The following is a 26,858-nucleotide window of genomic DNA, read 5'->3' as shown; positions in this document are numbered from 1 at the left end:
TGGCTCTCGGTGAAAATGCTCATGCCCTACTTTGCTGGGAGTCTTACTCCACGCAGTACTTGCCTTGTTGGTTTGTGATCTTCCTTCTTCAAACTTTGATTCCCTCCCACACATTCCCTCTTCTTTTAAGTTCACCTGGGCTCTAACCTTCACTCTGCTGTTGGAACTCCCCTCCTCCACCTCTCTGGTTCCTGGTTTCTTTTTCAACATGCCATGCTAATGTTACCTTCTAGCTTTATTTAGCTTACTTTATTCTTAGAACGACTAATTGTTTCACAAAAAAATCTATTGTTTTTGTTTTCTTTTTGCATCTTTAAATTCTTAAAAATTAAAGATGTCAAAAGTCTTGTTTTTTATAAGTAAGTTAATAACAGCACATTATAGATATCTTTATAAACCTAAGTTAGATACCTTTACAAATCTAAGTTAGATTCTTGTAACTCAAATGGCAATAGTGCCTTTCCCATTACTCTGAAAGATCTCTGCCAATAAAATGGTATGAAGTCTGCTGGGTTCTTTTTATAGCATCTTTTCTTTAGTTCCGGTTCCACCAAATCTTCATTTATCACTTTGTCTATAGTAAGAATCCATTGGGACTAGGAAGCCCCTTTCCTTAGCCGTGTCCTAGAGCTGTGTGCTTCTCGTATTTAAATGAATATGGATCACGTGGGGATCTTATTAAACCTCAGATTCTGATTCAGTAGGTCTGGGTGGGGCCTGCGATTCCAAGTTGGCTATGAGCTCCCAGGGGTTGCTGCTACTGCTGGTCCAGGGAAGCCCTGCCACAGGGAGTTCCTTAAGCAGCTTTGGTGCTCACCCCAAACGTTTTACCACCACAACTTTCTCCATGCTTAGCTATCATCTTCTCAAATCAACTCTCAACCAGTTGCTGAATTAAGATTAAGCCAATAGCCCCCTGGGCTTCTCTGGTGGCTCAGTGGTAAAGAATCTGCCTACAATGCAGGGGACCCTGGTTTGATCCCTGGGTCAGAAAAAGCCCCTGAAGAAGGGAATGGCTACCTACTCCAGTATTCTTGCCTGGAGAATTCCATGGACAGAGGAGCCTGGTGGGCTACGTTCCATGGGGTCACAAAGAGTCGGACATGACTGAGTGACTAATACATAATAGCCTCCAATATTGATGTTGGTTCTCTGTACTTAAAAATTTTATTTTTTCATTTTGCCAGTCTTGTTTCTGACCACTATTACTTAAGTTGACACAACTTGTCACATGCTTCAACTCAGGTCCTTAATCATTCCTATAAAACAACTCACGTGTCACAGTTGTTATTTTCTACTTTCATTATTTTTAAATTTACTTTTCTTTCCTTATAATTATTTCTTTTTAGCACTTTTAAAACTTCTGTTTTGAGGTTTATCAGATATGATGGGTTTAAGAATGTTCATAAAACATCTCAAAATGAAGGACCAACATGCTATAGACTAATAATGCAGTGGTCAAGACAAAAATGACTGGGCACACATAAAACTATTTTCTAGTGACAGGCAGACTCTTTTTGATGTGATTTGGTGCCTTATTGAAATCTGTAAAACTTAGTAAATTGAAAGCTTATGAGCAGAGGAGTTTATTTACATTGAATAAAATGAAAACTATTTATTTGCTCTTCAGTACCTGTGGTTTCCACATCTACTAGATACTGAGGAATCTGTCTCCATAGACCGGATCATTCAGTCGCTTACTCTATACCAGGTATTATTTCCAGGTGGTAGAGACTCAGTAAACAGCACCCCTCTCTATTACTTGTCTCAACTAAGAAAGAAGAAAGTCAGCATAAAGCACCCATCACTTTCATTTCTGGTAAGGCTAATGAAGCACAAGAGGAGCAAGACATGGACAAGCAGAACTCCTATTACAGAACCTCAGGATAAGACTTGTCTACCCAGTCACAGAAAGGACAGGTCACCACAGTCTCCTCGCCTGGCAGCCTGTCCTTATGGAGAAGAATGGCTGTTCTTTACTGGATGTTTGCACCCAAGAAAAAGAGAGGAGGGGGCCAGGTCCCTAATTCCCTAAACCACTAATCAGAATAGTCACCTTGGCTCCGCCAGGAAAAGTCTATCCTCACAGCCCCTCTCATTTGCCTCATTCAATCTCAGCCACTAGTAGATCCTGTCTTTAAAATGTTGATATTTTGTTCATCACAATTTTTTTCATTAATTTAAAACTTTTCAAATGTTGCATTTAAATATTATTTGATTTATTAAGGTTTTTAGTTCCCCCTTAAGTTTTACACCTGCCTTACCCACCTCACCTAGTCTCAGACCCGTTTTAAAATAAATGTGTGAGCAAATAAACAACTTCTTTCTTTTAAAATATCTATTTATTTCTGGCTGTGCTGGGTCTTCACTGTTGGTCGAGCCAGAGCTGTCTCTAGTTGTGGTGAGCAAGGGCTACTCTCCAGTGGTGGCCCGTGGACTTCCCATTGCAGTGGCTCCTTGCTGTGGAGCACCGGATCCAGGGCACCAGGGCTTCGGTAGTTGTGCATACAGGCTCAGTTTCCCAGCAGCATGTGGGATCTTCCGGGACAAGGGACTGAACTAGTGTCCCTTACATTGCAAGGCAGATTCTTAACCACTGGACCACCAGGGAAGCCCCAGATAACTTTTTCTTAATTAAGCAATTACTAAATAAATTGTCAGATAGTATCATGTACTAAGTTGAGAAACAGGATGTATAGGAAGTGGTTGGGCCTGTAACTGGAATGATCAGAAAAGATCTACGTTCAGTTCAGTTCAGTCGCTCAGTTGTGTCCGACTCTTTACGACACCATGAATTGCAGCACGCCAGGCCTCCCTGTCCATCACCAACTCCTGGAGTTCACTCAAACTCACGTCTATCAAGTCGGTGATGCCATCCAGCCATCTCATCCTCTGTCGTCCCCTTCTCCTCCTGCCCCCAATCCCTCCCACCATCAGGTCTTTTTCCAATGAGTCAACTCTTCCCATGAGGTGGCCAAAGTACTGGAGTTTCAGCTTTAGCATCATTCCTTCCAAAGAACATCCAGGACTGATCTCCTTTACAATGGACTGGTTGGATCTCCTTGCAGTCCAACGGACTCTCAAGAGTCTTCTCCAACACCACAGTTCAAAAGCATCAATTCTTTGGCGCTCAGCTTTCTTCACAGTCCAACTCTCACATCCATACATGACTCCTGGAAAAACCATAGCCTTGACTAGACGGACCTTTGTTGGCAAAGTAATGTCTCTACTTTTAAATATGCTATCTACGTTGGTCATAATTTTCCTTCCAAGGAGTAAGCGTCTTTTAATTTCATGGCTGCAGTCACCATCTGCAGTGATTTTGGAGCCCCAAAAAATAAAGTCTGACACTGTTTCCACTGTTTCCCCATCTATTTCCCATGAAGTGATGGGACCAGATGCCATGATCTTCGTTTTCTGAATGTTGAGCTTTAAGCCAACTTTTTCACTCTCCTCTTTCACTTTCATCAAGAGGCTTTTTAGTTCTTCTTCACTTTCTGCCATAAGGGTGGTGTCATCTGCACATCTGAGGTTATTGATATTTTTCCTGGCAATCTTGATTCCAGCTTGTGCTTCTTCCAGCCCAGTGTTTCTCATGATGTATTCTGCATAGAAGTTAAATAAGCAGGGTGACAACATACAGCCTTGACGGACTCCTTTTCCTATTTGGAACCAGTCTGTTGTTCCATGTCCAGTTCTAACTGTTGCTTCCTGACCTGCATATAGGTTTCTCAAGAGGCAGATCAGGTGGTCTGGTATTCCCATCTCTTTCAGAATTTTCCCCCAGTTTATTGTGATCCACACAAAGGCTTTGGCAAAGTCAGTAAAGCAGAAAGAAATGTTTTTCTGGAATTCTCTTGCTTTTTTGATGATCCAGTGGAAGTTGGCAATTTGATCTCTGGTTCCTCTGCCTTTTCTAAAACCAGCTTGAACATCTGGAATTTCATGGTTCATGTATTGCTGAAGCCTGGCTTGGAGAATTTTGAGCATTACTTTACTAGCATGTGAGATGAGTGCAATTGTGTAGTAGTTTGAGCATTCTTTGGCATTGCCTTTCTTTGGGATTGGAATGAAAACTAACCTTTTCCAGTCCTGTGGCCACTGCTGAGTTTTTGCTGGCATATTGAGTGCAGCACTTTCACAGCATCATCTTTCAGGATTTGAAATAGCTCAACTGGAATTCCATTACCTCCACTAGCTTTGTTCATAGTGATGCTTTCTAAGGCCCACTTAACTTCACATTCCAGGATGTCTGACTCTAGGTGAGTGATCACACCATCGTGATTATCTGGATCATGAAGATCTTTTTTGTACAGTTCTTCTGTGTATTCTTGCCACCTCTTCTTAATATCTTCTGCTTCTGTTAGGTCCATACCATTTCTGTCCTTTATTGAGCCCATCTTTGCATGAAACGTTCCCTTGGTATCTCTAATTTTCTTGAAGAGATATCTAGTCTTTCCCATTCTGTTGTTTTCCTTTATTTCTTTGCATTGATCACTGAGGAAGGCTTTCTTATCTCTTCTTGCTATTCTTTGGAACTCTGCATTCAGATGCTTATATCTTTCCTTTTCTCCTTTGCTTTTCGCTTCTCTTCTTTTCACAGCTATTTGTAAGGCCTCCCCAGACAGCCATTTTGCTTTTTTGCATTTCTTTTCCATGGGGATGGTCTTGATCCCTGTCTTCTGTACCATGTCACGAACCTCCATCCATAGTTCATCAGGCACTCTATCAGATCTAGTCCCTTAAATCTATTTCTCACTTCCACTGTATAATCATAAGGGATTTGATTTAGGTCATACCTGAATGGAGAAGGCAATGGCACCCCACTCCAGTACTCTTGCCTGGCAAATCCCATGGACAGAGGAGCCTGGTAGGCTGCAGTCCATGGGGTCGCTGAGGGTTGGACACGACTGAGTGACTTCACTTTCACTTTTCACTTTCATGCATTGGAGAAGGAAATGGCAACCCACTCCAGTGTTCTTGCCTGGAGAATCCCAGGGACAGGGGAGCCTGGTGGGCTGCCGTCTCAGGGGTCGCACAGAGTTGGACACGACTGAAGTGACTTAGCAGCAGCATACCTGAATGGTCTAGTGGTTTTCCCTACTTTCTTCAATTTAAGTCTGAATTTGGTAATAAGGAGCTCATGATCTGAGCCACAGTCAGCTCCCAGTCTTGTTTTTGCTGACTGTACAGAGCTTCTCCAACTTTGGCTGCAAAGAATATAATCAATCTGATTTTGGTGTTGACCATCTGGTGATGTCCATGTGTAGCGTCTTCTCTTGTGTTGTTGGAAGAGGGTATTTGCTATGACCAGTGCGTTCTCTTGGCAAAACTCTTTGCCCTGCTTCATTCCGTATTCCAAGTCTAACTTTGCCTGTTACCCCAACTGAGATCGAATACCACAAAGGAGCTGGTGGTGGGATAATTTGGAGAAAAGCTTGTGAAAAGGCCTAGGAAATGAACCTAGGATTTTCAGGGAACACACAACACACCAAAGGTTATTGCGGCTTACATGTCAAGGAATGACAGGTGAGTAGTACTTTAGGTAGAAGATCAGGAAGGGTTCAAATTTTGAGACTTTGTAAGCCCAGTGAGGAGTTTGACTTTTTTCCTAAGAGCACAGAAGGATTTAAAGCAGGAAAGCAACATGATCTGATTGCTCTTTTAAAATAATTCTCTTTGGCTGTTGTGTCAAGGATGCGTTATGGGGGTGTACATGGTGAAAGAGGAGAATCAGATACCTCAGTATTCCTGGTGAAAGACTATGGTGTCTTGGACCAGGGTGATTTTAGTGAAGACAGAGAAAGAGGAGCAGGTTCTACCAATACTTTAGAAGTAGAGTTGACTGGACTTGATGAATTAATATTCAGCAGGTGAGGAATAGAACTGGGTAATTTCGGGTGGCTTAACTTGAGCAACCAGGTGGATGGTGGTGCCACTTAATGAAATGGAAGAGGCTGGGATTAGGTTCGAAAGTGAGCTTGCAATCACATTTTCAATTTTTGGTGTTTGGGGTTTGCAGATGCCTGTTGGATACAGGTGGAGTTAATAATTGGTGTGACCTGAAGCAGGGGGAGGGAGGACTGGGCTGAAGATGGAGATCTCGGGCGTCACCTGTGCCTTGATAGAATTTACCGCATTGTAATGGATAGAAAAACCCAGGCAGAGAGCATACAAGAAGGGCGGGAGGCTGCAAATGCAGCCTCTGGAGAAGCAGTTAAAACAGGAGGAGGAGGAATGGGCTGAGAGCGTGCAAGTATGGAGTCTTAAGACTGGGATAAGGAATGGCATCAGAACCAAGAGGTCGAGAAAAAAAATCAGAGAAGTAACAAATGGAAGCCACGGGTGACACGACAAAGGCCGCCGCCTTCGGTGCGAAGGCCCGAAAGCCTGCTGGGACAGGCTGACGAGAAGAATGGAAAGTCAGGCGGTCGGAACAGTCACCACTTTCTCATCGAAGAAACCGAAGCTGTGAGTGGTTAACTTTCATCATCCAAGGTCAGAACCAGCGGGCTCAGATCCTGGAACCAGAGCCCAGGAGAGTGTCCGCGACAGGTCCACTCACTCAAGGAAGCGCTGAATGTAAAGCATTCTTTGACGCGGCCGCTTCTATTTTAGAGAGGAAAGGCAGCCGGCCGGGGTGGGGCGAGAACAGAGCGTCAGAGCGGCGGGCTGTCTCCGCCTGCGGGGAGGGACCACCCCCTTTTCCCGCAGCCCTAGCCGGCGCGCCCCACTGCGGCTGCGCGGGCCGGTGTGGGGCGGGGCGGGAACGCGGAAGGGGCCGCGCCGCGGGGACGAGCAAGGGCGGGGCGGGAACGCGGAACGGTCGCGCCTCACGGGCGAGCAAGGGCTGGGGCGGGGCGGGGCCGGCGCGCGGCGTCGGGGCGGGGACGCGGGGACGAGCAAGGGCGGGAGGCGGGGCCGGCCGCGGGGGCGAGCAAGGGCGTGGGCGGGGCCGGCCGTGGGGTGCGGGCGGGGACGCGGAAGGGCCGCGCCGCGGGGACGAGCAAGAGCGGGGGGCGGGGCTGGCCGCGGGGCGCGGGGCGTGAGGTGACAGGTTCGGGGGGGCGGTGGCGGCCTGAGCAGCTGAGACGCGGCGGCGATGCTGGAGACCCTGCGCGAGCGGCTGCTGAGCGTGCAGCAGGATTTCACCTCCGGGTGGGTACACGGTGGGGGACGGAAAGGGTCCCGCACGGCCGGGCCGGGGAGCCGGGACGCCGCCTCCGTACACCCGGGGTCTCATCTCGCGCCCGCCACTCCCCTCACCCAACCCCGGGCCTCCCATCCGCGCCCGGGCGGGGACAGTAGCCAACTTTCCGGGTTCGGCCCGGCCGCACGAAGTAACTTACGTCCCGCCGGGCAGGCTCAGACCCGCGCGCCGGGGCCGGGAGCGGGTCCGGAAGGCTGCAGGCGGCCGGGGGTCGGGCAGTCCTTCCCCGGCAGATCGGGCCGGCCCGAGATGGGTCGGGTGAGAGGCCAGCGCGCCCCCGCCCCCACGAGGGACGGCGACCCTGCGCCCCCTCCCACGCTGCCGAGACCCCTGCCGGCTCGGGGCGCCACCCCCTCCAGACCGCCGGGGCCCGGCGGGCGTTTTGTCCGCCCCCGCGCGGAGGCTGAGCGCCCCTTCTTCCCCTTTTGATTTCTCTCTCTACCTCGGGTTCAGCGCCTCAGTGAAGAAACTCTCGGGCCAGAGAAATGCCAGAACTGGCGATCCCTTCATGCCCTAGTGGTGACGCGCACGCGGACCTAGCGGTTCCCGAACTTTGCTTGGAATCTCCTGGCAACCATCCCGGTGCGTGCCCGGGTCGCAGAGGCTATCAGCTACACCAGGCTGAGGATGGGGGTTCGAAAGACCACCCCCGCCCAGGTGATTCCAGTTTGGCGTAGACTCTAACGCCAGAGGCCCTGCGATCTTACCTCTATCACTTAAGCCAACGCGTTTCTACAAGTTTCTCTGCCTCACTTTCCGCGACTGTTACAACAACGGGGATGATGAAGATGGTTCTCATCTCATAGGGTTATTGTGAGGATGAGTGAACTAACGTGTAAAACAACGCACTCACGTTGTGTGACTGTTGTTACTAGTGCTTAATTCAACTTTTCCATTTCTTCCCAAAGGGTGTCACTTTGATAAAGGATGCGCCTGGCCCCTTTAGATTACGGATCCGTTGGCGAAAGCTCAGCCTATGAGGGCCTCTCCATCATGTTTTACGTTTCTGATGAGAAAGATGTTAGCTACAATTGTATCTTAGTGGACAAAAATGTTTATATTTTTTGCCTTTTAGGTGCTGAGTAGTAACATTGGAGAAGGAAATGGCAGCCCACTCCAGTGTTCTTGCCTGGAAAATCCCAGGGACGGGGGAGCCTGGTGGGCTGCTGTCTGTGGGGTCGCACACGACTGAAGTGACTTAGCAGTAGCAGCAGTAAACAGGCAAATACTTGAGTACTTACATGTAAAGCATTTTTGGTCGTCTTGGTTTGGTGTCTTTATGAATGTTAATTGTAGATGTCCTAGGAGTTATTGACGCTGTGCTTGATTGCTTGCATTCCCCGGCACCCCCCCTTTAAATTTAAAAACTAACTTATTTTCAGAATGTAAATTATTGAAACGTTGGGGTATAATGCTGCAATGGTAGCAGGAGAACAGTACGTCGCAGATAAGCCCATCTGGTACAGCCCTCCTGTCATTACCTTAAGAAATTCCTTGATGGAGTAACAGCCTATCTTCTGGGAGTTACAGCTACTGAAACTTTACAGGTCCGTGGTTGCCTCTGAACCCATTCATTCTTTGAACTTTGCTCGAGAAGGTTCAACTCACCTAGGAATATGGATTCTCCCAGACCATCCTGGGAGATCTAGAAAACCTGAGTTGAGGATTGAGTTACAGAGAAGGGTGGAGGGGATCTGGATAGAACGCCTTCTTGAAAACTGAATTTACCTGAAGCATGCCAGAAACTGGGGCCAGTTTGGGATTGGAAATCCTGAGAGGGCTTCCATTCTGTGAAGGCCCTTCGTGGGCTTCCTTGTACAGGTCACTCTGAGCCGACAAGCCACTGGACCGGTCATGTGTGCCATTAGCCTGTCACCTGGCAGAGAAATCACTCCTGCTCAAGGTGAAATTAAACACAGCTGTATCCTGAAATGCGAAGTCAAGTGGGCCTTAGAAAGCATCATATGAACAAAGCTAGTGGAGGTGATGGAATTCCAGTTGAGCTATTTCAAATCCTGAAAGATGATGCTGTGAAAGTGCTGCACTCAATATGCCAGCAAATTTGGAAAGTCGGCAGTGGCCACAGGACTGGAAAAGGTCAGTTTTCATTCCAATCCCAAAGAAAGGCAATGCCAAAGAATGCTCAAACTACCGCACAATTGCACTCATCTCACATGCTAGTAAAGTAATGCTCAAAATTCTCCAAGCCAGGCTTCAGCAATATGTGAACCATGAAATTCCTGATGTTCAAGCTGGTTTTAGAAAAGGCCCAGGAACCAGAGATCAAATTGCCAACATCCACTGGATCATGGAAAAAGCAAGAGAGTTCCAGAAAAACATCTGTTTCTGCTTTATTGACTATGCCAAATCCTTTGACTGTGTGGATCACAATAAACTGTGGAAAATTCTGAAAGAGATGGGAATACCAGACCACCTGATCTGCCTCTTGAGAAATCTGTATGCAGGTCAGGAAGCAACAGTTAGAACTGGACATGGAACAACAGACTGGTTCCAAATAGGAAAAGGAGTATGTCAAGGCTATACACTGTCACCCTGCTTATTTAACTTATATGCAGAGTACATCATGAGAAACACTGGGCTGGAAGAAGCACAAGCTGGAATCAAGATTGCCAGGAGAAATATCAATAATCTCAGATGTGCAGATGACACCACCCTTATGGCAGAAAGTGAAGAGGAACTCAAAAGCCTCTTGATGAAAGTGAAGGTGGAGAGTGAAGAAGTTGGCTTAAAGCTCAACATTCAGAAAATGAAGATCATGGCATCTGGTCCCATCACTTCATGGGAAATAGATGGAGAAACAGTGTCAGATTTTATTTTTTTGGGCTCCAAAATCACTGCAGATGGTGACTGCAGCCATGGAATTAAAAGATGCTTACTCCTTGGAAGGAAAGTTAAGATCAACCTAGATAGCATATTCAAAAGCAGAGACATTACTTTGCCAATAAAGGTTCGTCTAGTCAAGGCTATGGTTTTTCCTGTGGTCATGTATGGATGTGAGAGTTGGACTGTGAAGAAGGCTGAGCGCCGAAGAATTGATGCTTTTGAACTGTGGTGTTGGAGAAGACTCTTGAGTAGTCCCTTGGACTGCAAGGATATCCAACCAGTCCATTCTGAAAGAGATCAGCCCTGGGATTTCTTTGGAAGGAATGATGCTAAAGCTGAAACTCCAGTACTTTGGCCACCTCATGCGAAGAGCTGACTCATTGGAAAAGACTCTGATGGTGGGAGGGATTGGGGGCAGGAGGAGAAGGGGACGACAGAGGATGAGATGTCTGGATGGCATCACTGACTCTATGGACGTGAGTTTGAGTGAACTCCGGGAGTTGGTGATGGACAGGGAGGCCTGGCGTGCTGCGATTCATGGGGTTGCAAAGAGTCGGACACGACTGAGCGTCTGAACTGAACTGAACTGTACATGTATATTACATGAAGGCACTGAGGGATTCAGAGATGAAAGCAACATGGCTCTTGCCTCTCAAAACCACCAGACGACCTAGCATTCCTTTAGAACACTTGCTATTGGTGCTCATAGAAGCCAGAGCAGCTGGCTTACAAACTAACTGGAACGTCTACCTTTGGGGTTGCCCTCGGAACTCAGTAGGGGAAAGGTGGGTGCTTTCCTGAGCTCTTTCACTGTGGAGCTTCACAGTAGCCCAGCAACAGCCTGTCCTCAGAGACTTTTCTGCTCATTTTTAGTTTCTGGAAATTCATATAACTGGAGCTGAAACCTAGGCAGTTTACTGTTTTTCAAGTATAATAGGAATATTCTTTATCAGGCTCACAAGAGAATGCCACATTAGTGGTTAAAGCATGTGTGAACACTGAATTTCAACCTTCCATTCAAACTTGGGAAAAAGCAGCTTCAAGGGACTGTATGTTGTCCATGGACTCAAGATCTTTTTTCATCAAGTTTTATTCATCATAATAGTTACATCAAAATGAAAGTAAGCCAGAAATTATGTTGCTTTCCTTCTGGGCTAACTGGGCGGTTATCTCGTGCAGGGGCTGAGGAACAGACGGGACTGGCTCCCAGCTTCACTCTTTGCCCCTTGCTTACGTGCGTCCTCACCTGGGTTTATGTCCCCGGGAGCTCTGGGAGCCTTTTGGAGAGTTCACAGAGAACCTCTGCTCTTTAAGGACTGGCTTGAGCTCTGAGGGAAACTTTTGGACACACTGAAGCACTTTCTTCAAATCTTCTCTGGTCTTTGATTTTTTAAAAAAACCTTCAGAGCAGTTTAGACCCACAGCCTGAGGATTGATGTATTCAGGCGTGCAAACCCCTTCAGGAAAGTGAAAATCAGATTTACCAAGGGTTTACAGCTGCCTGTCACTGGCTGGCATTTCCTGTCTGTAATGCTCTGGGTGCTTTTGGATAGGGAGGAATAGAAGTTCACAGTTGTTACTTGTTGCCTCTAGACAGTGGGTGTTTCCTTCTCTTGGGTCAGAGCCCCCTCTGCCCTGACCTCGGGCCCTGCCCGCTGTGCTCATTTCTCTTCTCCCCTCCCATAGTACCATAACCTCAGAGGAGAGCATCCAACAGTCCAGTTCACAGTGTGGTAAAATGGTGAGGTTTAATGCAGGCTCTTCCTTGATTACTTACCTTTTAATACAAACGGGAAAAAAACCTTAATATTCAACTTGACTTATTACTGAGTTCCTACCAAGTGTCAGACACCAGTCTAGGAAGTCAGTCTTATCATAGAAGATTTTCTCATTTTATTAAAAAAAAAAAAAAGATATGAGGCCACATGCCCAGTTTTGCCTGCTCTTTGCCAGTGTCTGTGTGTTTAGCCAGATCCTAGAGCTACTGCTGCTGCTGCTAAGTCGCTTCAGTCGTGTCCGACTCTGTGCGACCCCAGAGACGGCAGCCCACCAGGCTCCCCCATCCCTGGGATTCTCCAGGCAAGAACACCAGAGTGGGTTGCCGTTTCCTTCTCAATGCATGCAAGTGAAAAGTGAAAGTGAAGTCGCTCAGTCGTGTCTGACCCTCAGCGACCCCATGGACTGCAGCCTACCAGGCTCCTCCGTCCATGGGATTTGCCAGGCAAGAGTACTGGAGTGGGGTGCCATTGCCTTCTCCGCCTGGAGCTACAAGCTTGATGAAAACAGTGTCTGCCCTCCAAATGCCCTAGCCTGGCGGTAACATAAAGCAAAGCAGAAGGAAGTGAACATGGAAGATACAGGTGATGTGGATTGTGAGCTCAGAGGAGTCAATAGTTGAGATGCTTCAAAGAAGAGCTGACTTCTAGACTGGCCTGGAAGAGTGAGGAGACATGAGGCTAGATTTGCCTGAGGCATTTCAGAGATGAACCTCTTGTGGGAGAGGAACCTGGAAAGGAAGTTCAGTGTCTGATAATAGAGGGTCATCAGTGCTTTGCAAATTAATTCATTTAGAAAATATTTATTGGGCACTTCCCTGTTGATGGGGCTTCCCTAGTAGCTCACATGCTACTGCAGTATGCCTGCAGTGCAGGAGACCCAGGTTTAGTCACTGAGTTGGGAAGACCTGTTGCAGAAGGCAATGGCTATGCCCTCCAGCATTCTTGCCTGGAGAATTCCATGGACAGAGGAACCTGGTGGGCTGGAGTCCATGGGGTCACAAAGATTCAGATGCAACTGAGCCGCTAACACTTAACACCTGTTGACGAGTACCAGGGTTACACCAGAGAATGCACACCAGACAGCAAATAATGGCCCTGCCCGCACTCCACTGGCAGGAAGCTGAAAATCCAGAAGGTCGGTAGTACTGTTGCTGAAAACAAGGCAGGTTCAGGGGTTGGGTGGGGGTGGGAGGACTGCTGTCTTATAGAGGATGGTCATGGCTTATTTTTAGGTTGGCTAATCTGAAGGTTTTTGTGGAGGGGAGCAGCCTGAGCCTACTTGTATTTGTGGAAGAATAATTTGAGAGGCAGGGTGACGGGAGGACTAGAGATGGGAAACGGAGATTATTTAGGAGGCTATAATTATGGAGCAAATGAGAGATGATGAAAAGGCAGTGCTGGTGGAAATTTGACAGAGGGAATAATGACAGGCACTGGTCGATTTCATAAAAAATGAGACTAGCAAGTGAAAAAGGTGGAGGAATTGGGAATCTTAATTTTGGAGTATCTTAGATAGTGATGTCGTTTACCAACAGAGAAGTTGAGGAGCTTTGAGAAAGAAGGAGCAGTTGACAGTGAATGTGTTGCAAAGTCCAAGAAGCAGCAGGAAATTCAGGAAACACTGAGGAAAGAGGTCAGGACAGACTGGGTGCATTCTAGGGTGATTAGAATAGAGACCGTGTCCAGTCCTCTCCCCTGCCCGAGTCTGCAACTTTCGCGTGAGTCTCAGCCGTCAGAGCTTTGGGGTCCTGTGCACTTTTAGGTATGATTGATGCTTTTGTGTTTCCTGATTTTGAGTTTAAAAAAAAAAAGTTAATGGGGAAGATATAATAGATTGGATTTGTATTCATAAATAGAATTTAAAGTCAAAATAATAGAGGCGTGAAAATGTCATAGGACAAAATATGCTAATTAATACATTTTGTGGTGTTTTAAAGCAGTTACCCTGGCCTTTCATAATAGCTGATGGGTTTTAGATGAGTAGGATGTTGAAGTGCAAATAAGTGGAATGCCATTGAGGTCCCCCATGCCATCGAGTCAGGCCCAGAAAGCCATTTCCTGCTCAGCAGTCATTGCCGAGCTCCACCTTTCATTCTGTGAAACTACTTCTTAAACTTTTGGTCCAAGAGGTTTTGCTGCTGCTGCTGCTGCTAAGTCGCTTCAGTCGTTTCTGACTCTGTGCGACCCCATAGACAGCAGCCCACCAGGCTCCCCCATCCCTGGGATTCTCCAGGCAAGAACACTGGAGTGGGTTGCCAATCCCTTCTCAATGCATGAAAGTGAAAAGTCAAAGTGAAGTCGCTCAGCCATATCCGACATGGACTGCAGCCTACCAGGCTCCTCCGTCCATGTGATTTTCCAGGCAAGAGTATTGGAGTGGGATGCCATTGCCTTCTCTGAGAGGCTTTGCTAGTTATCTCCATTTCTCAAGAAGATATCTCTGTCTTAGTATTTTCTGTAAAGCTTAAAGAAAATAAATGTGCTATGGTCAAACAAAGGTCAGTCTTCGAAACAATCTCAAAATATTGTAGTGTGATGATGAATTTGAAAGCAAGTGCTTCGGACTCTGCAGCGCGCGTTGGTTGCTTTGAGTGGGAAACAGTTGAGAGGCGGCTCACTTTGAAGTCTGTGTGTGAACATGCTCACGCAGTGGCACGCCTATCTCCCTGGGGGTGTGCTGTGTTGGGAAGAAGGCTAGGAACGGAGGAGAAGCCTTTTATGGGAGCTGGTGCACTGGGGGACCTCTGTTTTGTTTTACCTTGGCCCTGCAGTGTACATAGCTTTTTTCTTGATGGTGACCATTTTTATTATAGTTGGTGATCATTTTTATTATACTTTTTGTTTGAATTGCCTCTAATTTACAGTTACAGCCTGCTGCCAGAGTCATATTCGGAATTTCCTTTAATTCTTGTGGCAAATCATTATGGTCAGTATAATACTCCTATTTTATGGTTTAGGAAACTGGGGAATTGCACTCAGACCAGTATTTCCTTCTCAGCGTGGCAAGACACTGTGGGACTTGATTAATGGGTTGTTTGCAGCCCGTAATCACTGTGAGAAACTTAAGAGTTGTCCCCAGATAAAAATGGTAAGCTCCTGTCTGTTGAATTCTGGCTTCCCAGTATGTACTTCAGAAAGGACCTTTTTGCTTTTGGGAGGATTACTTGTTACATTTTCAACTTAAAAAGTGTTACATTGACTATTTCTAATCCTTTCCTTAACTTTTTTCACTGTTTCCAACTTTCTTCTTGCTACTTTGTTTTCTCCAGCAGTTTCTATTCTGAATGTGGCATATTGATGATTTATATAGAAAAGGTGTGATAAGAAAAGATGAACGTCTACAAGACTGTTTTTTGTTATGAAAACTTAAAAAAAATTTTTTTCTATTAATTTATTTGGCTGTGCTGGGTGTTGCTATGCGAGCTCTTCTCTAGTTGTGGCAAGCAGAGGCTACTCTCAAGTTGCACGAGCTTCTCATTGACGTGGCTTCTCCTGTTGGGGCTCCCGGGCCCTAGAGCACAGGCTCAGCGGTTGCGGTGCGTGGACTCAGTTGTTGCGGCTCTAGAGAGTTCCTTTGTGTACTTGTGCCTGCCCCTTGCCCTCTCTTGACTCCCATGTGTTAGTCTGTGGTCATGACCAGCACCCAGCCAGGTACTCCTGTGAGCTTGGGGGAACGGTTCGCTATCACTAAGAGTCTCTCAGGCAGCTTTTAGGGTGGTGGGGAGGATGGGGTGAATTTAGGAAAAGGATTACATGGTCGTAAACTGAGAGCATGGAAGGAGTTGGGAAGAAAATGTTAACTGTCTAAAGATCCACTTTTAAGTCTTTGGGTTGTTGGGGCTCCCGGGCTCTAGAGCACAGAATCAGTAGTTGTGGCGTGTGGATGTAGTTGTCCCATAGCATGTGGGATCTTGCCAGACCAGGAATCAAACCCATGTCTCCAGCACTGGCAGGCGGATTCTTAACCCTGAGTCACCAAGGAAACCCCAAAGCTTTTTTTTAACAACGTTTTAAACATTTACAAAAGTATACACAGTGAGCCCCACATGTACATTATTCATATACAACAGTTCGTTACTGTCGCATTTACTCAGGCTCTCTCTTATTTGTAGAGTATGAGCTTTCCTGATGGCTCAGATGGTAAAGGATCCACCTGCAATTCAGAAGACCTGGATTCCATCTCTGGGTTGGGAAGATCCCCTGGAGGAGGGCATGGCAACCCACTCCAGTATTCTTGCCTGGAGAATCCTGTGGACAGAGGAGCCTGGTGGGCTACAGTCCATGGGATCTCAAAGACTCAGACATGACTGAGTGACTAACACTGTTTATAGAGTAAACCTCAGACTTAGTTCTTATCTCTCTCATAAATCAATTTTCATCTTAAAAAAAATACATTATATAAACACAATGCCAATATCATACCTAACAAAATTAATACTACTATGATATTATTAATTATTCAGTCCATAATCACATTTCCTGGTTCTTAAAAGTATCTTTTTACAGTTGATTTGTTCAAATCCAGATCAAATAAGTTCCACACATTATAGTTGGTTAAAAACGAATTTTTAAAGCAGATGGTTGTTAAAGAGCCACCTGCGGAAGCTTACTCACCCTTCCAATAATTTTAGTTTCAGCTCCCTGTAAGCTTCCTCTTTTCTGTTTCATTCCAAACCAATTTTGTCTTTGTTTTGGGGAAGTGTGGAGGAGAACCCCAAATTTGATACAATTGAGAATTTACAGTTTTTTTCAGAAATAAATATTTGAAATACTAACCTAGAGATTTTCTCGGTTGTATAATGAGTGGTCCAAAGATGATCTTAGCAGTTTGCTTCAATATCCTTGTTACCATATGAATTGTCCCAAACCACTGAAAATAATACTAGAATCATTTTGACTATAATGCACTGCTGTGTCCGTTTGTTCTAGTACAGCTCTACCTGGGATGTCACAGCCAAGTGCCTTCGTCAGATTTTGGAGTGGAAATGGCTGAATGGCTATCAAAATAACTTTCTTGAGCTGTTGCTTAATCTTAGTTTAAACTGGATTTACTGGTTTCCAAGCTAAGCTCGAAATTTTTTATTGTTTTTCTAGGACAGGTAAGACTTTCTAAATTTAGCTCATCTGGAGAGATGTCTACACATAGTTTTGTATTAAAGAGATTGCTAAGTCTTTTTTTTTTTAACATTGTAGAGGAATTGATCTCATCAATATTTTAGTTTTTGAAAAAGAACATAGAATAATATTAAAAATGTCTTGGTGTGAAATTAATACTGCAACTTGTTGAAAAATGGCATTTGATATTGGAAGTCCCTTTCTGGTTTTGAGCTAGGCACCATCGACCAAAAAGTTGGACTCCTCTGTCAGCGCGTACATGGACAGCTGTGCACAGCAGAGGGTTGGGCATTCTAGGAGAGTCAGCCAGTGCGCTGGGACAGGGCAACTCAGCTGGTACGCTGGGACAGGACAACTCAGCTGGTACGCTAGGACAGCTTCTGGCAGGTTGCAGTAGGGCATCGTGAGGAGGTAGCACCTGTGTCCGCTTTACGAAGGCTTTGTGGGGCTAGCTGCGGTATTGTGGCCTGTGCTTCAGACTCTGTTTAGAAGTGAATATTTGTGGAAGTATCAGATTAAGAAGAACATGTCCAGATGTCTTCATTGTATGTGGGAATATCTCATAGTTGAGTTCTCACTTTTTGACTGTTATATGATAGAGTCCAACTCAAAAGTAGGTAAAAATGGACTGGTGAAGTTAAAAAAAATTATATATATATATATATAATACAAAGTTTACAGCCTTCATATTTTACATATAGAAAAGCTTATTTAATTTTCTTACGTATGCATTTCTAGCCCATTTATGTTTTCCAGCCCAATAATTTAAAAAAGCACATAGAAGGGGAGTAGGCTTCCCAGGTGGCACTAGTGGTAAAAAAAAAAAAAAAAACAACAACAAACCCTGCCTGCCAATGCAGGAGACATAAGGTGTGGGTTCGATCTCTGGGATGGGAAGATCCTCTGGGGGAGGACACAGCAACCCACTCCAGTATTCTTGTCCGGAGAATCCCATGGACAGAGGAACCTGGCAGGTTACAGTCCATAGGGTCGCAGAGAGTCACTGAAACGACTTAGCACTCACGAAGGCTGCTATAGTTAAACAGCTAGCAGAATCAGGAAGTAGTAGCTGATACGATGACCAGTGGTAGAGATGGAAAATTTACATTTTTAAAAAACTGCTATAGGATCCTGAACAGACTCCCAAAACCACTGTAGGTTGGTTTCAGGTTGGCAAATGATGAAGCATTCCTAGCTCAGAAACATCTAAGGAATGTACTGTTTTGTTGTGAAATGCAGTCAGTGGTGTTCATGATAATGACCCTAAATTATCAGAAAATGTACCAACTCCTCTTTAATGAAAGAGGTTTGTAATGTATTTTAGAAACTTTTTATCAGTATCTAAAATTTCTCAGAATGTTGGCACTTAGAGAGTGCTTAGTATAGTATCTCTTTAAAATGTGTTGGTTAGACAAAGAAAACAGACTTATGGACATAGAGGGGGCTGGGTGGAGCTGGGGGGAAAAGAGTCTGGGACAAATGGAGAGAGTCTCGTGGAAACATATACACTACCTTACTATGTAAAACGGCTAGCCACGGGGGGTTTGCTGTATGACTTGGAGAACTCAAACCACGGCCTCTGTAACAACCTAGAGGGCTGGGATGGGGTGGGAGGTTGGAGGGAGGTTCAAGAGGGAGGGGACATATGTATGCTGCTGCTGCTGCTAAGTCGATTCAGTCGTGTCCGACTCTGTGCAACCCCATCGACGGCAGCCCACCAGGCTCCCCCGTCCCTGGGATTCTCCAGGCAAGAACACTGGAGTGGGTTGCCATTTCCTTCTCCAATGCGTGAAAGTGAAAAGTGAAAGTGAAGTCGCTCAGTCGTGTCCGACTCCTAGCGACCTCATGGACTGCAGCCCACCCGGCTCCTCCGTCCATGGGATTTTCCAGGCAAGAGTACTGGAGTCGGGTGCCGGCTGATTCATGTTGATGTGTAGAAGAAACCAACACGATGCTGTAAGGCAATGATCCTTCAAGTAAAAATAAATTTTGTAAAATGTGCTGCTTAGATATTATTACTGATCAAGTTCACATATGGGGGCCACTCTCTTTTTTCTGATGTTTTCAGAGTAGTGAGGCTTCTTTAGTCCAGTCATATTTAGGAAATGTTTCTAGAAAAGGGATTTGGGGCAAGAAAAATATAAAAATATTTGCTATAAATTTTCCACTTGTGTCTTAAGTACAGTATACAAATATTTGTTGTCTGTAGAGGTGCTTAATTCTTTCTTAAAGTATTGACTTTTCCAACCAGAAATTTTACCAGCTATGAAATTTGCATTTGAAAATTTCTTAAACTGTAAAAATGTGATATTTTATACTGGTTGAATTATAGGCTGAAGACTTTAAGTGACAAGTCAAGAGAAGCTAAAGCAAAAAACAAACCCAGGTAAGCATGTGCTGTTTTAATTTACTATGACTTAAATTTCATACAATTTTTGGTTATAGTCATGATAGTATAATTAATGTATTTTACATCTGTTGAGTGCATCTGACTAAACAGTTTATTGGTTCTTTCTAAATTTTCTAACACTGGAAATTTTTCTGATAAAATTGTAAAATGGTTGAAAAAGTGACAGGTAATTGTTTTACTCAATGGTTATTTGATCACAATCATTTTTACTTGTATATTAAGAGCAAAGTAAAAGTTCTCCATTATTGAGAAGCAAATTATTAATGAACAGTACTTGGCAAGTGAGCCTCTGCAGCTATGTTGTCTGTTTTATATGAAAACACTAGTATTGTGCAGTGTTTTTTTCATTTTTTAAATAAAGTAATGCACATTACTAAATTTCACTTTAAGGCTATCAGTGGGGACTTCCCTGGTGATCCAGTGATTAAGACTCCACACTGACAATGCAGGGAGCACAGGTTGGATCCCTGGTGAGGGAACTAAGATCCTGCATGCCATTTGGCACAGCCAAAAAATTTTTAAAAAGCCTAGAGATGAGGAGCTTTTAAAAAATTTTCTTGTTAGCTAGAATTCTGTTAAAGTGTTTATTGTATTATAGTGTGCTAAAAATCTGTAGGGCAAGGTGATGGCTAATAGTATGTTGCAGTATATTAACTTTGGAAGAGGGGCTTCCCCAGTGGCTCAGTGGTAAAGAACCCACCTGCCAAAGCAGGAGACACAGGTTTGATCCCTGGCTCAGGAAGATCCCCTGAAGAAGGAAATGGCAACCCACTCCAGTATTCTTGTCTGGGAAATCCCATGGACAGAGGAGCCTGGTGGCCCCAGGTAGTCCCTGGGGTTGCCAGGGAGTCGGACACAACTTAGTGACTAAACAACTTTGGAATAATAGTACGTTTTTCTAAAAGTTTAAATCAGTTGTCATTAACGATTTAAAAATATTCTGCATTATGATTGACAGCATCAAAATTATTGTGTGTGACTTTTAAGTTGGCCTAAAGCAGCATCAATTTTTAATAAAATAAGTGTTTCTTTTGGCAGGACTGTCCCGTGTTTGCCGAAGTACTCTGCTGGACTAGAATTACTTAGCAGGTGAGTGTTTTCATTTAAACAGAAAGGTTATGCTTCTGTTATCTAAAAGTATTTTATAATTCTAGAGATAGACACCTTAAAACAACTAAATTTTTACCTTAACATAGAGATTGTGTTCCTCAGGGGCTTTTACATTTCACTGATTAATACAAAGGCCATTCAGATTTTGAGCATATTGATCACTATTATATATACTAGTCAATAACTTTATCATGTGCATGTATTATGTTTGTGGTTTCTTTGTTGCAAGAAAATTGATTCTGGATTTGAGTCCTCAGTAATTTTCTTACTTTGATTCTTAATTTTATAGCATTTCTTCTCCAATCCATTTCTGTTGATGTGCAAGCTAATATTAGATACATGATTTTCTTAGATGACATCAAAAGCATAAATGACAAAGGGAAAAAGGATGAATTGGACTTTATCAAAATTAAAACCTTTTGCTCTTTAAAGAATACGATCAAGAAAGTGAAAGAACAATCCATAGAAGGGGAGAAAATATTTGCAAATTATACATATTTTGAGGTACTTGTATCTAGACTATAAATAACTTTTATAACTCAACAGTAAAAAGACAAACAACCCAGTGAAGAAATAGGCAAATGATTTGAACAGACATTTCCGTAAAAAAGATGGGCAAATGGCGGATAAGCGCATGAAAAATTTCTCAACGTTGTTAGTCACAGGGGGAAGGGCAAACCACAACCACAGTGAGATACCACTCATACCCACTAGCATGCCTATAATCCAAAGACAAACAACAAGTGTTGGCAAAGATGTGGAGAAGTTAGAACCCTTATGCTCTTCTGGTGGGAGTGTAAAATGGCACAGCTGCTGTGAAAAACAGTTTGTTAGTTTTCTCAAAAAGTTAAGAGTAGAATTACCATGTGATCCAGCAATTTCACACCAAAAGAATTGAAAACTTAGGTTCATGTCAAAATTTGTACACAAATGTGCATAATAGGAGTATCTGTCATTCAGGCACCGGGATTCTCCAGGCTAGGATACTGGAGTGGGTTCCATGCCCTCCTCCAGGGGATCTTCCCAACCCAGGGGTCGAACCCAGGTCTCCCGCGTTGCAGGCGGATTCTTTACCACCTGAGCCACGGGGGAAGTCCAGTATCATTCATAAAGCAATATCATTCATAATAGCCAAAAAGTAGAAACAGCACAAATATTCATCAAAGGATGAATGAATAATTTGGTGTCTCCACACAGTGGAACATTATTCAGCCACAGAATGGAATGAAGTGCTGAGGCACACTATGTCTTGCACATCTTGAATAAAACTTGAAAACATTGCACTAAATGTGAGGAATGAACAAAAAAGGCACGTAGTGTATGGTTCTATTGATATGATATGTCCGGAACAGGCAGAAGGATAGTGTTTGCCAAGCTGTGGAGAAGAGAGGGGAGTGAGTAATGACTGCTAATGGATGTGGGGTTTCTTTTCAGGGTGATGAAATGTTTTGGAATCAGTGGTGGTAGTTGCCCCAACTCTGTGAATATGCTGTGAATTATGCACTTTAAAAGCATGAATGTTATGCTTTAAATTAAAACTCGGCTGTTATGAAAATAAGTTTGCACGTGTTATTTGCAGTTCTGTATCTAGTGACGTGGCATCTGATGGCTAAGTGGTAGCCGTGTGTGCGGTAGAAGGTACGCTCCTTCGCCTTATCTCGTGTGTCATGGCACAGTCATCTATGCCTACCTGTTGCTTTCCGTTTTCTAGCTTTATATTCAGTTTCTTTTTATGCTTGCTGAATCTGGGCATTTTTTTTCCTTCTCTAGGTGCTTAATTTGACATTAATTTCCTGCTTGTTTTTTGTTGAGTGAGGAACACAAGTGATTTTGAAAGGAGGTAGAATACAAATCAATCAGTGGTATACTGTTTGCATGTTATCTTTATGCTTTTTTAATCTAGTGATTTAGTTGAAACAGCTTCCTTGAAAGTTGCTTATTTCAGAGGTGTAGACCTCTGTGTGGTAGTTTTGGGATACTTTTGGGGACTTTATGTGAAAAATTTACAGCCATGTCTATAATGTGTCTATTCATTGCACTGAAACACAGTATTTTCTCTCTGAAACTAGTGCTGAGTGGAGGAGGGACCATTTTAAATATCTAAATCATAAAATTTTTTTAGATTGTTAAAATACTCTGTAAAATACGATAACATGAAATTTTGCCATCTTAACTATTTTTAAGTGCACAGCCCACTAATGTCAACCGCATTCACACTGTTGTCCATCTGGTCTCCAAGAGGCTTTTCGCAACCATCGTTCTCTTTCTATAAATTTGACTACTTTAGGCATCTTTTGTAAGTGGAATCATGCAGTACTTGTCTTTTTGTGATTGGCTTATTTCACTTAATATATTTTCAAGTTTCAGCCATAGAGAATGTAAAGATTTCCTAATTTCTTCCAGTTTCATTGAGATTTAATCGGCATACACCACCATGTAACCTTAAGGTATTGCCGCATAATGATTTGACTTACTTCATGAGATGATTGCCACAGTGAATTCAGTGAGCATTCACCATCTCATATAGATAAAAAAGAAAAAGAAAAAAATGTTTTCCTTGTGATGAGAACTCAGAATTTATTCTAGCAACTTTCATATATAATGTTCAATATTGTTAATTATATTAATAATGTGCACTACATCCCTGGTACTCTTTTGTCTTACAAACTAGAAGTTTGTACCTTTTCACTGCCTTCATTCAATCCCCTGTCCCTCCACCTGTGGTAACCACAAATCTAATCTCTTTTTCTATTTGTTTGTTTGCTTGTGTTTGAAGTATAATTGACCTATAATACTTGGTTAGTTCCTGGTACACAACATAGTTATTTGATATTTCTGTACATTACACAGTGATCACCGCCATCATCACCACTAATTCAAAGGAAGTTCCTTCCTTTTTAAGGCTGAATAATATCCTACTGTATGAATATGCCGTATTTTGCTTATACCTTCATCCATTAATAGACACAAGTTGCTTTGATTTTTTGGCTATTGTGAATAATGCTGCTATGAACATGGGTGTGCAAATATCTCTTTATGACCCAGCTTTCAGTTTTTTGGTGGTGTATCCTCAGAAGAGGAAATGCTGAATCAGATGGTAATTGTACGTTAATTTTTTGAAGAACCAATATACTGTTGAGCAGCTGCACTATTTTATATTCCCCTGTGTGTGTTAGTCACTCAGTCATGTCCAACTCTGCCACCCCATGGACTGCAGCCCGCCAGACTCCTCTGTCCACAGGATTCTCAAGCAAGAATACTGGAGTGGGTTGCCATTTCCTTCTCCAGGGGATCTTCCCAACCCAGGGATAGAGCCCATGTCTCCTGCATTGTAGGCAGATTCTTTACCATCTGAGCCACCAGGGCAGTGCACATTTTTCCAGTTGTCATTTCTCCGTATTCTCACCAAATCTTGTTTTGGGGGTTGCTGAGTTTTTTTTTTTTTCCATTCTCATTGGTGTGAAGTGGTGTCTTATGGTGGTTTTGATTCAGTCCATCCTAAAGGAGATCCGTCCTGGGTGTTCATTGGAGGGACTGATGTTGAAGCTGAAACACCTGGTACTTTGGCCACCTGATGCAGAGAACTGACTCATTGGAAAAGACTCTGATGCTGGGAAAGACTGAGGGCAGGAGGAGAAGGGAACGACAGAGGATGAGATGGTTGGATGGCATCACCAACTCAATGGACATGGGTTTGGGTGGACTCCGGGAGTTGGTGATGGACAGGGAGCCCTGGCATGCTGTGATTCATGGGGTCGCAAAGAGTCGGACACAACTGAGTGACTGAACTGAACGATGATGATGGTGAGCTTCTCATGTGCTTATTGGCCATTTATATATCTTCTTTAGAGAAATATCTATTCAAGTCCTTTGCCTGTTTTTGGATAGAGTTGTTTTTGTTGTTGTCAAGTGTTGGGCATTTTCTATATATTCTGGATATTAATCATTTGTCAGATATGTGATTTGTAAATATTTTCTTCCATTGTATTGGTTGCCTTTTATCTGTTGATTGTATTCTTTGATGCACAAAAGTGTCTAATTTTGATGAAGTCCAACTTGTTTATTTTCTTTGTTGCCTGTGCCTTTGGTGTTATATCAAGAAATCATTACCAAATGTGATGGCAAGAAGCTCATGTCTTCTTCTAAAAATTTGATAGTTTTGGATCTTATGTTTGGATTTTTTGATCCACTTTTATTTAGTTTTTGTATATGGTGTTAAGAGTCCAGCTTCAGTCTTGTGCCTGTGGATATGCAGGTTTCCCAGCACCAGCATATTTGTTGAAGACTATCCTTTCCCCGTTTAATGATCTTGGCACCCTCGTCAAAAGGTATTTGACCAACATGCAAGGGTTTATTTCTGGGCTCTATTCCATGGGCCTGTGTCTCCCGTTATGCCAGTACCATACTTTTGATTATTGTAGCTTTCTAGTAAGTTTTGAAATTAAGAAGTGTGTGTCTTCCAACTTTTTTCTTCTTTTCAAGATTATTTTGACTTTTAAGGATCCCTTGATATTCCCTATGAATTTTATGATGAATTTATGAAAATATCCTGTTTCTCTTCATATTTTCACCCACTAATTTTAGCATCTATTACAGTTCTTGCCGGAAATAATTCATTGTGTTTACCAAATGGTGATTTTCTATTTTTCTCATTTTTTTTCTATCATTATTTATTGAAATTCTACTGTAAGGAAGAGGTTTTCCCATCTGCCCCACTTATTTATTTGGTTCTTTATTTAAATCACTATAAGCTCGTGGCTGTTGGTTTTCATCTATGAGCTCTGACCCATTTCTACCATTATTTTTTCTACCAAATCTAGTGTCCCAGTGTCCCGGATTTGGCAACTAGAAGCCCCTTCAAGTTAATGTCTGTGTGTTTGCAGAATGTCTCCATTACTTTTTGAGCTTTTCCTTTCTGAGACCACAGGTTGTATTTTAGATAGGATTTTTTAATGTGTGGCTTTTATTTTGAATTATTATTATTAATTTTTGCTTTTCTTAGGTATGAAGATACATGGGCTGCACTCCACAGGAGGGCCAAGGAATGTGCAAGTGCTGGAGAGGTAAAGAATTGGCTCCTCTTATACTTACGGGGAGAATATACTTTGGCAGTCTTAAATGCTTATTTTTAAGAAATTAAATTTATAATTGTGTTAAAATGTTTGACAGGGTATCTTATAGTGAGTTTTGTAGTTGGTTATGAAACACCCTAAATAAAGCACTTTTTTGTAATTTCTCAGTCGAGTAATTTAGTTAGCTTAGAGAGTTTATAACTTTTATTCTAGAGTCGCAAGTGACTCTTCGGTTCATTGAGGTATAATGCTTTGAATTTGAGGTCTGGTACCTTTGCATTTTATGTAAATTATGTCATTTCTTTCTACTCGCTATTTAAGAATTCCTTTGGCGGGGACAAAAGAACTTTGCTCAGTCTACTTAAAATCATTAATTTGCTTATTAGCAAATAAATATAAAAATCTCAGGAGTCAACCTCAATTTCTTAGAGAAACAACCTATTTTCTAGCACTACAGAGTGTGTAATGAATAAAAGTGACTTAAAATTACTTGGTATATACTTAAAGCTTTTTTAGCCAAGATCAAATACTCTGCTACTGATGTCAGTCAAACTTTATTTCTTTCTAAAAACAAGTCTGTGATTCTGACTTTTAATTAATTTAAACTGACTTTACCATTTACCTGAATTAGTGAAGCTGTAATAGTTACATAGAACATGGTAATACACATGATAAAATTTAGACATTAGTGTTTCTCTTAGAAATTACAGAAAAAGAAGAATATAGGCTTCTGTCAGTAGGGCAGAATGAATACTGTGAAAAGTCCTGTAAGTGTAAAACCCCTAAATGCTGGATAGATTTTTGTTTTAATTTAAATGCAGTAAGCTTACAAAAATTAAGGGAAGTCCTAAAGGGCCAAAACAAGCAAACAAAAACAGCAGGGAACTGAAATGAGAGTGGTTGAAAAAAAAACACGGAAGCAGGGTTCAAATAGTAAAACAAATGTCTTAGAGATTTATTGGGATAGGAGATTTTTGTCTATGGGGAACTGAGTCTGAGACTCCTGCATAAAGCTCTAGATGCTCTCGGTGAAAGGATAATTTAGGACATTTTTAAAAAGAAAGGAAAGAAATCTTTAAAGCACACCTGGAACACCTAAAGGTCGACCATGTACTGGGCCCCAAAGCCGTTCTCAGCACGTTTCATGTAAGTCAAGTCATACACAATATGCTGTGATTCTGGTGCAAATGACCCTGAAAGTCGGTATAGGAAAAGAATTCTGAAAAATCCATATGTTTGCAAATTAAACATGCATATTATGCATCGTTTATGGTTCAATAATTACTACATACATATTGTGTAAGTTGTCAAAAACTACT

At 43.0% G+C, this 26,858-nt stretch overlaps 1 protein-coding gene across 1 annotated transcript in view; it reads left to right on the top strand.

The window, feature by feature from the left end:
* Window positions 1-7,020: 7,020 nt before the first annotated feature.
* Window positions 7,021-26,858, top strand: part of DTNBP1 (dystrobrevin binding protein 1) — a 101,266-nt gene continuing 81,428 nt past the window's right edge. Inside the window, exons 1-4 of the mRNA XM_070361172.1 lie at window positions 7,021-7,158; window positions 19,280-19,333; window positions 20,396-20,446; window positions 25,470-25,530. Coding sequence (XP_070217273.1) covers window positions 7,103-7,158; window positions 19,280-19,333; window positions 20,396-20,446; window positions 25,470-25,530 — 222 coding nt within the window. The 5' untranslated portion in view covers window positions 7,021-7,102. The remainder of the gene's footprint in view (window positions 7,159-19,279; window positions 19,334-20,395; window positions 20,447-25,469; window positions 25,531-26,858) is intronic.

Source organism: Bos mutus, chromosome 23, assembly GCF_027580195.1.
Source record: "Bos mutus isolate GX-2022 chromosome 23, NWIPB_WYAK_1.1, whole genome shotgun sequence".
In the NCBI taxonomy this organism is placed as follows: Eukaryota; Metazoa; Chordata; class Mammalia; order Artiodactyla; family Bovidae; genus Bos; species Bos mutus.
Note: the sequence above shows the minus strand (reverse complement) of the source record. Positions and strands in the feature narration are given on the sequence as shown.